The sequence below is a fragment of the Poromitra crassiceps genome, assembly GCF_964638095.1.
Source record: "Poromitra crassiceps genome assembly, chromosome: 12".
NCBI classification, from domain to species: domain Eukaryota; kingdom Metazoa; phylum Chordata; class Actinopteri; order Beryciformes; family Melamphaidae; genus Poromitra; species Poromitra crassiceps.
In genome coordinates, this window is record NC_139632.1 from 25,815,538 (window position 1) to 25,828,347 (window position 12,810).

The 12,810-nt window shown below is 45.0% G+C and overlaps 1 protein-coding gene across 1 annotated transcript in view; it reads right to left on the bottom strand.

Moving 5' to 3' along the window:
* Nucleotides 1-12,810, bottom strand: part of tgfbr3 (transforming growth factor, beta receptor III) — a 77,187-nt gene that overhangs the window by 37,615 nt on the left and 26,762 nt on the right. The window contains exon 3 of the mRNA XM_083647496.1: nucleotides 2,889-3,026. Within this exon, the coding sequence (XP_083503622.1) occupies nucleotides 2,889-3,026 (138 nt within the window). The remainder of the gene's footprint in view (nucleotides 1-2,888; nucleotides 3,027-12,810) is intronic.

Genomic DNA, 12,810 nt, shown 5'->3' on the forward strand with positions numbered 1-12,810 from the left:
CTACAATGTTTGTTTAATTGTCAGGTAGGTCACACACAATATCTCAGACCCTGCTGATCGCATTTTCATGAAACATACGGAAATGATGTGCCTCGCTGCTCCGTTTCCGGCATTTTCCAAATTGCACTGATTGGCCTAACGGGGGCGCCGTTTTAATTGTCTATGTCACGTACAGTATGTCGGATCCCAGTGAATTGCACCTCCTCATACGTGAGGGACAATGTGTTTACTGTGCACTTGTTGAGTAATAGGTCTCCTCTCCTTCATTAAGAAGGTCACATTTCAGCCGAGTCTCAAAACGATGACATTTCTAGAGGTCTAGAAGAGGGATATGGTATTAATATACCGTACTCTGTTACAAATGTGCGTGTGTGTGTGTGTGTGTGTGTGTGTGTGTGTGTGTGCGTGCGTGCGTGCGTGCGTGTGTGTGTGTGTTTACCAGTACACATGTTTATTTACATTCCTGGGCCCTGACATGCGCCTGTGCACATTGCGTGGCCTCATGTACTGTATGTTCATCTCCGTGTCACATGGGCTTTCATGGCAAGGTGTTTTGCGTGTGAAGAATAAGCAAGAAAACACTAGACCACCACATATGGAAAGGATTTGAATACCTGATGCTGCATTCTTGTAGAATGCTGTGGTGTGTTAACATACAATTGGAAATGATTGCTTCTGAGAAGCCACGATGCAGTAAAGCCTTCAGAGCATATAAGGGAAAAGTGAAAGTTTTCATAGCAGCATGGTTTAGTTAAGCTGGGGCTGAGGCCTCTTGGCCTCATTTCACTATGATTTTCTCATGTGATACACAGGCTTAGACCAGAGCTGAAGCAGTCCATTTTTTAAGTCTTTCATTGAGGTTCCCAGCGAGGCCCTCAGGTCCCCTTACTAAATACGGCTGGCTCTCCAGGGGGCCTGGCTCCCACTACACTCACAAGCCATGTACCCTGGTCCGTTTGAGCGTGGCGCTGGACCAGCGGACCACTGCGAGGGGCAGGGAGGCGAGGCGAGGGAAAAGAGGCCATAGGGATAAGAAGGTGCTAGAGAGTCAGGATTCAAGGGGTGGGTAGGATTATTGGCTAGGGGGAAATGGGTGGTGTTTGGGGGGGGGCGTGGTCTATGGTCGTGGTTATGTTATTGATGCCCTTTGTTTGTTTGTCAGCAGGATTACGGAAAAACTACTGGGTTGATTTTCATGAAACTTTGTGGAAGGATGTAGCACGGGCCAAGGAAGAACCCATTACATTTTGGAGCGGATCCGGATCCGACTCATGAAATCTGCATATCATAGCATTGCCCTTGGCAGAGGTTTGCACTCTCCATGTGCCCTTCTAGTTTATTACTGAATCCACTACAGAGAGATATGTACCCTGTAATCAATGTCAGTAATAATCTTTCTGAATCAAGCAACATCTTGTTTGCTATTACTGCTCTGGATCACTTCCCCCCGCAGAGCAGATCGGACACCAACTGCCACCGTTAGGATTCAAATTATTGACAAACCAATTACGGAAAGCCTACTCTTCCGGCTTGGAGCAAATATCAAAAGGAAAGGAGGATAGATGAAATCCCTCCTCACTAGAACTCATTGTACAGAGGAGGCGTAGCTTGTCAGGCTATCTCACATTAGCCTTTGTTGGGGTTTGGGTGATGTGAGGCTACGCCCTGGCTGATTTGAACAGCTGCCCAGCTATCAACAGGGTTGTTTAGAAGAGGGCGGCAGAGGGGATATGGCCCTGCACTGTTTCACAGCAACACTGGAGAACAATCATTTTGTCAGGGAGTGCAGTGTCAACAAAGCCAACAAAGGAGTACAGTATCTCACTTTAGCCTTTTAGATTAAGAGAAAAACACATTATTATCATAGTGTGGGACTGTTACTGCTTTGAGGTTGGGAGAATTCACATATAAGTAAATAGAAAATAATGGAACTGATAATCATAGTTGTATTACAACAACACCTAAAATCTAGTGTGCAGTAAGTGTTGTAGTAGAATGAGGGTATTTGTCAACAACAATTACAGTGTGCTAGAAAAGGAAATGGAAATCCTACATCTGTGCAGTATTAAGAAGAGTCCACAGGCATGGCTAAACCACTAAGCACCGATTAAGCATTAAGCAGAGTATCCCTGTGATTAATGTCTCACCACAATGCACAAGGGTGAGTGTGGTGCAGACTGCGTGTGCATGTTGTCCAGATCTAACCATACCATGTGGTGCAGACTGCGTGTGCATGTTGTCCAGATCTAACCATACTATGTGGTGCAGACTGCGTGTGCATGTTGTCCAGATCTAACCATACCATGTGGTGCCGACTGCGTGTGCATGTTGTCCAGATCTAACCATACTATGTGGTGCAGACTGCATGTGCATGTTGTCCAGATCTAACCATACCATGTGGTGCAGACTGCGTGTGCATGTTGTCCAGATCTAACCATACTATGTGGTGCAGACTGTGTGTGCATGTTGTCCAGATCTAACCATACCATGTAGTGCAGAGTGCATGTGCCATGTTGTCCAGATCTAACCATACCATGTAGTGCAGACTGCGTGTGCATGTTGTCCAGATCTAACCATACCATGTAGTGCAGAGTGCATGTGCCATGTTGTCCAGATCTAACCATACTATGTAGTGCAGACTGCGTGTGCATGTTGTCCAGATCTAACCATACCATGTGGTGCAGACTGCGTGTGCATGTTGTCCAGATCTAACCATACCATGGGAAACCTCCTTTGGAGCATGGAAGGCCTCTGTAAATTAACAGCCCCTTAACTACTTTACTCAAAGAAGGAAGCAACTGAAAAGGAAATACAGTTTAGTCTGTGAGGAAATGAATAGACCGTGTTAGGAAGTTGGATTTGAAGGGTCTTAGTGACGCTGGACTCACATGAAAGGTATGTTTGATGCCCTGGGCAAGCTTCTCTGTCTTGATCTTCCAGATCAGCGGTTGAGGGGAGTTGAGCACGAAGACCAGGGGCTTCTGGTGGAGCAGCAGAGACTGGATGGGCTTCAGATGCAGCTCCACCTAGTAAGGCGACCATACAGAAACAGACAGGCGGTTGGAGCCATGTACACTTAGTACACACTTAGTACACACTTGGTAAAGCAGTTTCAGCATGAGGGGGAGATCAGGGCGCCATGCCACAAGGTCAACCACAGTACATCAGATCAGAACATATCACACTGCTACATTGTGCAAATATCAAAGCGTTAATTTGCGCAGGTTCACTCAATATTATGAAAACATCGGGGGAGACACAGTTACTATCCTGCTGTAATTACCGGGCTCTAATGTAGCAGAATGTTGTTCTTTATCAGGCTGTTTGGCTGTTTATGCGCCCACTTTGCTGATAACACCACGACTACAGCGTGCTGTGTTTCTCCCTGCAAGGCACTTGCTTAGCTCTGATATGTGGTCTGATATGTGGTCTGATATGTGGTCTCAGTGGGATCTGAACTTTCACACACTGGGGTCTTTGTTAGGCGAGAAAGAAGTAAGTGACGGGTCTCTGTTAGCATCTCCGCAGCATGCAACTACGCCTTTGGTTCTCAGGCTGCCATTAAAATAGATTTTCACAGCCTGTTAGTGAAACAGGGAGAACAGGCTCCCTCTTTAGGGACCTTAGCTGTTGTATTCTTGTCAGTGTTAGCCCTGTCTGCACCCGCCGGACCAAATCGAGTCAGGTGATTTACAACCTGGCACTGAATCCAAAGTCACCTCCAGCTAAGCAGGGACTCAGCCCTCCATCATCATCTTGACAAACAGACATAAAACTAATCACTGTCAAGTTTCAGGTGCTTCTATATTAAACTGACTTAAAGTTAGCATTAGCATTAGCTTATTTCAAGTACGGTAGATGAGAATTCTGTCATATTCTAACATTACAAGCTTTGAGGAAAAGTGCGTCTGTAGCGTACGGCGTAACGGCGGTCTCTGCTTTAAACTTCCTTCGGTTCTCAGTGTGTGTATTCCCAGGCTAATCATATTAGCCCCTTCCTGTGTGTGACTGGTAAAAGCTTGTAAATCACTAATTCAACCCACAAGAATTGAAGTCTGAGTCACATTAGACGATTTTACAGCCCCTAACTTAATCAGACATGGCTTGTAAAAATATTGGCCTTCACTCTTTACAATAAACAAAGGTAGCCGCTTACGTTTGATTTGATTATAGGAAAAGCTATCTATATTCACAAAGATGGACGCTGAGAAAAATGAACACATTGCAATGATATGATTGACAGTTCCATAACAGTACAGTTTAGATGAGTTAGTCGTGAAAATTAACAGAGAAATGTGTACCAATAACTTATTGCATATTATCAACACTGACATCCGTATCATAAAAAGAAGCCACTACAATTTTTCTGGTGCATTGCTGTATGGTCATCAAATATGGTCATTATTAACCATATTTATAAACTATATTATATTCTTTCAGAATGCTTTGTGTAAGGGCAAAGTCAACCATTTAAATAACAGCTTTATGGGTGCTGGACCAGACTAAATACTGAAAGTGTGTGTGTGTGTGGGGGGGGGGGGGGGGGGGGGGGATCTCCTGCCATCAACCCCATACTTCCTATATTTCTTTCACTTACTGTATACTTTTGGTGTTTTCATATAATGTCAGTGTGTGTGTCTCTCTCTCTCACACACACACACACACACACACACACACACACACACACACGCACACACACACACGCTTCACCAAGTCAACTCCAGGCTAAACTCCAGCCTAGCTCGGCAGAGATGTATCCTACCCAGGAAAGTGACATGTTTATCCACTGTGTGTGACAGATACTCAGCAGTCAAAGATTTGTCTATCTCATATGGAGCCGGGGAATGAGAAAGTGACACAGACAGTATATACAGATAGTGAACATAAAGCGTCAAAACCTAATAAACAGAGTTTTCCACTGAGAAGAGGAACACAACTGAAAGAGTTTAATGATGTGGACCATAAAAGTGCTGCAAAACTTATTAAAAAAAGGCCCTCTGAGAGACGCAAAAGGAAGAAATTACTGAACACTTATCGATGAGGCCAACTGGCTGGTGCCAAACAAACAGGCAAACAAATATCTCTCTCTCTCTCTCTCTCTCTTTGCATATTTGTCTCTCGCTCAGTCCAGGCGCTCTGGAAAAAGCCCGTGCAACGCTCCTCTGAGAATAACAACAACCAAGATATAATCATACCTGGCTTGGCTTTGAGGCCCTGGCTTTGCGCGATGGTAGAGGGAGGCAGTAGGAGAATGAGAGCGAAAGTGAGAGAGAGTGTTGTAAAAGACGAGGAATTTTAGACCCAGACAGAAACATTTCCAGAAGACGTGCGTCACCTGAAAACACGGGCATAAACAGAGTTGTGAGGAGAGGCACTGGGAGTGGAAAAAAGGGGGGAAATAGACATTAGTAATCCATTGTTATGAATGGTTCAGGGAGTAAATAATGAGATATCAAATCTATATGCTTTCTGCTTGGAGCAGAGTTGTCGACGGCAGCTGCTGTGCGTCTCTGTCCACACACTTTCCGGCGTTGATGGTTTTGGGCCATGTCACACAGCCAGGGTGTGGAGAGAGAGGGGGGCCAGCAACACCGGGCATCAAAGTACCCCCATTGTGTTTGCACAGGATCAGGTGGCGCAGAGTTGTCCATGGTGCAGCTACCTTCAGAAGACCCTGTGGAGGGAGAGGGTCCTGCTACCTTCACAAGACAAGACCCTGTGGAGGGAGAGGGTCCTGCTACCTTCACAAGACGAGACCCTGTGGAGGGAGAGGGTCCTGCTACCTTCACAGCACCCTGTGGAGGGAGAGGGTCCTGCCTCCTGATTGATTATCGGGAGGCTGGTACACGGATTTGGGGGTCCAGTGTCCATTACAGTTACAGCACAGGCCACATTTGCCAGTGGCCAGGCATGGAGGAGTTATGGGGGCTTGTCTAGACCTATCACATTACTGAAATCAAACTCCACACAGGGGACGACAGCTGGAGGAGGCCAGTCACAGAACATACCATTACTGGCCGAAGCATGTGTAAACAATGGAAATGTGCTTGTTGGGTGGGTGGGTGGGGCGGGGGGGGGGGCAGTATACCTACAACTTAAAGCTCAGAATCAGATCAAAAAACAAACATGATGCCAACTGGATGTAAATCTCCTTTGGAGAATTGTAAACCTGTTGCTGGTTTTTAACAATACAACATGCTGATGACATCACTGATGACATCATCAGTGATGTCACAATGCCTCCTTCTGTGTGTGTGTGTGTGTGTGTGTGTGTGTGTGTGTAGGTGTGTGTGTGTGTGTGTGTGTGTGTGTGTGTGTGTGTGCGTGTGTGACACAAAATTGAAACAATGCCCACATTGCCAGATTTTTAGATATAAATAGATAGAAGATAGATAGATAGATAGATAGATAGATGCCTGGCAGCCTGCACTTGTAGTGGGTGATTCCAAGCATTTGACCTCTATTGAGCATAGCCCTGACAGAAATAGTGGACTATTTAGTGTGTCGCCATTTTTTTATCGTGTCCAAATTCTCAACTGTTAATTTGATTCACTATTTAGTCCACTATAAAATACCCACAATGCACAGCGATTTCTAGTGAACAGCGAATGTACCCTACATTTTCGCCGGTATACTTTACTTTATTCCATTTTACTTTACTTATACCACAATGCAATGTGGCTGTCTTTACCGAAGGAGAAGAAGAAAGTTGTTAGCTCGCGAGCTAACAAGCTTGTGAGCTACTTGACCTGCACAGCCTGCTATTAGGAGACAGCACCATAGTTGACAAAACCACACATGCACGTAATTAGAATTTCAACATAAGAATTTCAGCATAAGAATTTGTACTACGGAGTGACAATAAAAATCTTGAATCTTGAATCTTGAATCAAGGATTTATTTAGGATTTATCAGTAAAAACATGCAACAACATCAATACTACCTGAGGACATCTCAACCTGCTCGCGAGCTCAGTTGTTTATGTGATAGTGGGCGTGGATTGCTTGCGTCACATGAATACCCGGCGCATCTGGTGACGCAATGATCTCCAGGAAGAAAATGTTGTGTAGTGTCCGAAACTCATTTTGATCATTCCCCATATAGTTCACTATATGATAAACACTATATGGGGAATAGTGAATGAGTGAATGAGTGAACGATTCTGAACGCGCCTCATGTGATTGCAATTCCATGACCTTTCAGGCCGGCGTAAATTACACATAGTTGGGAGAGTGCTTCATCAACAGAGCACATCAGCACTGTAACCTAACACTTTCATAACTGCATAAGCCCTGCTCAAATATTGTGCTCAGCAATGTGACCAACAGTCACATTGCAGGCAGAGCTTACACTACGGGGCTCAGTATCCCTGCAGGAAAAGGGAGTTTCCTTTATTGACAGAGCTAATTAAGTGCCTAACTGTCCTCGGTGACTCCGAGAAAACTCAAAACATCCTCTAATTAACCAAAAAGTCAGCCTAATCTAGGAATACACTCTCCCTCCCAGGAAAGAGTCATCAGCTTGGGAACGACAGCACACTGGATTCCAGGACAAGTAGCAGAAAGATATCAGTGCAACGATAAGGCCCGGCTCGCATCGTTTGCCTGTTTGAAAAAGAAATCAATACGTGCTGATATCCTGCGAGTAAATGACATGAAAAACGTTTACTTGACACACTAAACTGGATAAACACGCCACCACATGCTAAGCCCTGGAACACTTTACTGATTTATGGCACAGGGTCCACATGCTAAGCCCTGGAACACTCTAGTGATTTATGGCACAGGTTTAGAACAAATAGGACTGGCCCAGTACTAAAAAGTCAAAGCTACAAGAGTAGGAACCCACTGCCTGGGACCAATCATACTGGTTTATCTGATGTGTGTGTGTGTGTGTGTGTGTGTGTGTGTGTGTGTGCGTGTGTGTGTGTGTGTGTGTGTGTGTGTGTGTGTGTGTGTGTGCGTGTGCGTGTGTGTGTGTGTGTGTGTGCGTGCGTGTGTGCGTGCGTGTACGTGTTGTCTGCCTGACTGGATCTTGGTTCTTTCCGGATCATTGCACTTGTGGGAGGGTTCTGTGCATGGAGGGAAAGCGAGTCGGCAGTTTGGGGCAGAGCAGAACCTGTTGACTGCTCTTATCAGTGCCACCCACTGATCCGGGTGCGATTGGGGACAGTACCTGGAGCCTTTCCCCTGCACTGTGATGGTAATCAGTCTGCACCCAGCGCCGCGCCGCGCAGCCAGAGACAGACAGGGCCTGGATAGCCATCTTGCAGTGAGAGGGTGGAATGGGAGCAGATGCTGCCGGCATGAGGCAAGGGGGAGACCCAGATCTCATGGTGATAAGAGTAAGTGGATGGAGTCCTCCTTACATCTCTCTGCCTTCATCACAACATGCATTCACATGACCAGAGCACCTTAAGAGTTAACGTTCTTCCATTCTGTATCATGCCGTACAGTCTTAGAACGCATGCAGTAATGTCGACGCACAAAAAAATAAGTGCATAGAAATGGCCCAAAGTACTGTAGGTACAAGATTCTTTCCTGTAAAAAGGTGAAAAGGGTGTTGGTTTTGTGTGCATATGTAGTCATATGTTTTGTGTGCACGCTAGACTCATATCTGAAGCTGTGCTCGTCGCTCACTCAGTCAAAAGATATGTATGAATTCCAGCTGATAAAACAATCATCTGCTCTGCCGGGGACCGAGTCAGAGCCAAGAGCCTGTTTGATGTTTGCCTTTGGTAAACTGATTAGAGGAAGATGGCCTGTTTGAGATATCACCGGAGCCTTTTTCTTTATTTTCAACCGTATCACCCAGTTGTACGCCCAGACAGGTACAAGCCGATCAGACCTGTGTTTATCTCCACCGTTACCAAATACCTTTTGTGCCGCGTGCGAAGGCAGTGACGTGGGGAAAACACAACCGCTATGCTGCTAGGAGAAACATTACCCACAATGCCGCGCTCGCCATCAACACAGATGTGGTGGCGGCTTGTTAGTGGAGTGTGTAGAGTAGTGACAGAGGGAGCATATGGAAAAATATTCAAACTTGATACCCTAACCATCAGACTACCAGGGCAAGAGTAGCAGAAAGGAACACTTCAGATGAGGTCATTGTTTTGGTAGAGCGTCAATGGCAAAACACCAACACCTTCAGGTCAAAACCCAATTTGCCCCAAACACCCACGGGGCTTAGAGCTTGAATGAAATATGAGCAGGAAGTCTCGTCTGTAATACAGCTCACTCTGACCAGAACTCGCCCGCTGCACTGCCTCTCTTACTTTGGACTTACTACAAAACTGCAAATCCAATTTTGTGCAAATGTGCCAAAAAATTATTCTGCTATCATCTGAAAACAGCATTACCCCCCCCCCCCCCCCCCCCCCCCCCCCACACACACACACACACACACACACACACACACACACACACACACACACACACACACACACACACACACACACACACACACACACACACACACACACACACACACACACACACACACACACACACACACACACACACACACACACACACACACACACACACACACACACACACACACACAACCCTGACCTGGTAATGACAGGCCTTATTACAACCTGCCAGCCAAGACCGCTCACTTTAATAGGCCTATATACCAAGCTGCTGCCTCTCCAGTCTCCTCGTCAGTCTCTCCTTTACTGGCCAACATGGATGTGAAGGAGGAAAGAGGCTCCTGTTACATTGTAGCAGATGGAATCATCGCTCTTTAGTTCAGAAAGACAACTGTGAATACAACGTTGCTAGCAAAGGCGTGCTGTCTAGTTGAGCCAGTGTCAGAACGGATTGTTTCATGAAGAAAGACAGGTCCGGGGAACATGCAACAAACAGTCCACTGTCTGCAGTAGTGCTGATTAAGAAACCAGAGTACGATGGAAATCACGCCATTATTATGTATCAAGCCAGTGAGATGATTGCATTGTTTTGAAAGGGACTCCTAAACTTGGCTTTAGTGCCTTTTGAAAAACGTGCACCTTTAATACGCTGGGTGTTTGGGAGATTGGTCCCTTGGTCAACTTGTGAGTGACGGGAACTTAGACACCAAGTTTCCCAAGGAGACCATTGGGTCTGGTCTTTGTTGCTAACACTGTAGCATACATTATGGTGAGTGATCCCAGATGTTTAGAATTACCACAACAGTGAGAAAATGAAAAAAATTAAAACATGTACTGCAGCAGCTCTGGAGCTAAATAATCATCTTGAATGATGTGCGGCTATAAGTCTGGTTTTATGTAGGACAGAGGTTTTCAAAGTGGGAGGCGGGCCTCCCCAGGGGGGGCTCCAAACAGTTTCAGGGGAGTGGAAAAATATGCCATTAGTTATTACATTAGCTATCAAAAGATCACATAGCCAAAATGTGTGTGATTAGGTTAAAGAGATAGTTCAGAGATACAGTACAGTAGTTTGGGGGAATTCTACTGTATTTCCGACTTTCCTAGAGTCAGAAACAAATAAATGCCTTCAGACAGACATTTGTTTTAGTCTGAAGTATGTCAAAAAGCAATATCAGGCTATCTTGTCTCAATCGTTGAGTGTCTATGGGATCAAATAACATAATTGTCCAAATAGTCAGTGACTAGAAGTCACGACTGGTGAGCACTCTCAAAAGTTTCAAAAAGTTACGGTGCACGGCTCAAAAAATAATAAGAGAGGGGCAAAAAACCAGCACTCAAAATAATTCCTTTTGGGTTGTTTTATTTACCTTCAAGCAAGTTGACAATGTACGTTTCGGCGTGGAGCCTTCCTCAGCATTGTCATATGTCAAAAAGCAATATCAGGCTATCTTGTCTCAATCGTTGAGTGTCTATGGGATCAAATAACATAATCACAATCGCATGAGCATCCAGGAATTTAGCGAAAGTCAGTAAGCAAGTAAACTAGGGGCGGAGTGGGAGGTGGTGTTCTGTTGCCCACAGTTGCAGACTTTGAAAACCCCTGATGTAGGAGATGAATAGAATTTAGAAGAAATGTGAAAATAAAAAACTTTTAAAATGCCAGGGACTACTACGGTGGAAAGGTCTTCCAATGAGGCTTGGCGCGTGACTCATTTACATAGGAAGTGAAGGTGGTGGGCATTGTGCACAGCAGATGATGGTTGCTCACCTGACATAGATCCAAAAATACACCTGGCTACATCAGCAATACTGAGTTAAGGATATTTATGTATTTATTTATTTACTATAAATGTACAAGACATAATAAAGACACTTATTGCCTTGACTCAAGGACATCATTTGGATAATGCTAGTCGCCAACTATAAATCAACGCGGTGTATTATAAAGAGCACCGGAGCAAACACTACTACACATGGCTGATTTTGTCCATGTTCTCATCACTTTGACTGATGACTCAATCTCCTAAAAACGTGCTGTATTGTTGTTGAATCTTCTGACATAACGTAATTCCTCCAAGGAGACTCTGCTCTGCCCTTGTTGAGGTAAGCAGCTAATTTAAGAGGGTTGATCATCCCCACATGATGATGTGATTTGAATTCCTGCCTTTTGATTGGGGGTTGCATTTTGCACGTTTGTACAAAACTAGAAATAGTTAGATTCTTGTTCTCCTATTCACAGCAGTGCAAAGTAACTAAGCACCTACTCTAGGATTATTACATGAGTGCAGTTTTGTGGTAAGTTGTACTTTATTTCAGTAATTGGATTTTAGGAAAGCAAACTGTATGCACTGACTAGACCAACTCAAATATTTTGCGTTTTACCTTAATACACACTATGTTATTCTAGCAGCTGCAGTTACTTGTTTTTAAGAAAAAGAGCCTCTATTCAAAAGACGATCAAATCATAAAAATCCTCTTTTAAAGTTTGAGTCTGGCAACATTCATAGGAGGCAATAAGAGCAAATGCAAGTTTCCCATTTAGCTTTCAAGGTTGGAACATCATCGTCACACTCATCCAGCAGACACTGCAATACTTTCACTTAATTAGAATTGAACAGAGCCTATACTGCACCACCGTACTATTCAGAGTATTATTGTGAGTATTCCTACATTTACTTGAATAAATAATTAGCATACTTTCTCTCCATCTGCTCTGTGAATAAAAAACCGATGTGTTGTTATTACTTGGTCACAGCCAGCCGTGTAAAGGTGAGTGCGTGGCTGTCAAAGCACTATGCACAGTCACTGCTGAGGTGTTCTGTTGCACTTAATAACTCAAGGTTGGTGTGGAGATTGGCCAGGAGCCAGGATGTGTATTTCTGAGTCAAGTCCAGCTGTGCATTTGGCTCTGTTACGGAGCGGCTAACAGTGCAGTGCAGAGCTGCAGACCCTCTGGTTATGAGTTCACTGGAGCAGGCAGGAAACAATTCATTGCTCCCACTTCTTTACTGAAAACACGGACCAACTGCAAGCCGTGACTTTCACACATGGCCGTGTGGACGGGATGTGTAGCAGGCCTCACACACACTGCAGCTGCAGGATGTGTGCGTGTGTGTGTGTGTGTGTGTGTGTGTGTGTGTGTGTGTGTGTGTGTGTGTGTGTGTGCGTGCGTGCGTGCGTACATGTGTATTACTGCATGCATACAATGTGCAACCGTGGCTTTATTCCTCTACTTTGCCCAGACTCTCTGCAGTTACTTAGTAACGAGTCACTGCTGCATGATACAGTATTGGAAAACAGTAAGTGGTGCGTTCGCCTGCAGCCCCCTAAACCCAAACAGGCAGAATCTGAGTTGAGCTCAGCCAAAGCTACCCACACCCACAGGCACCTCTTGTACTGCCGGCCATCGTTTAGACATCCAAATACAGTCTGTT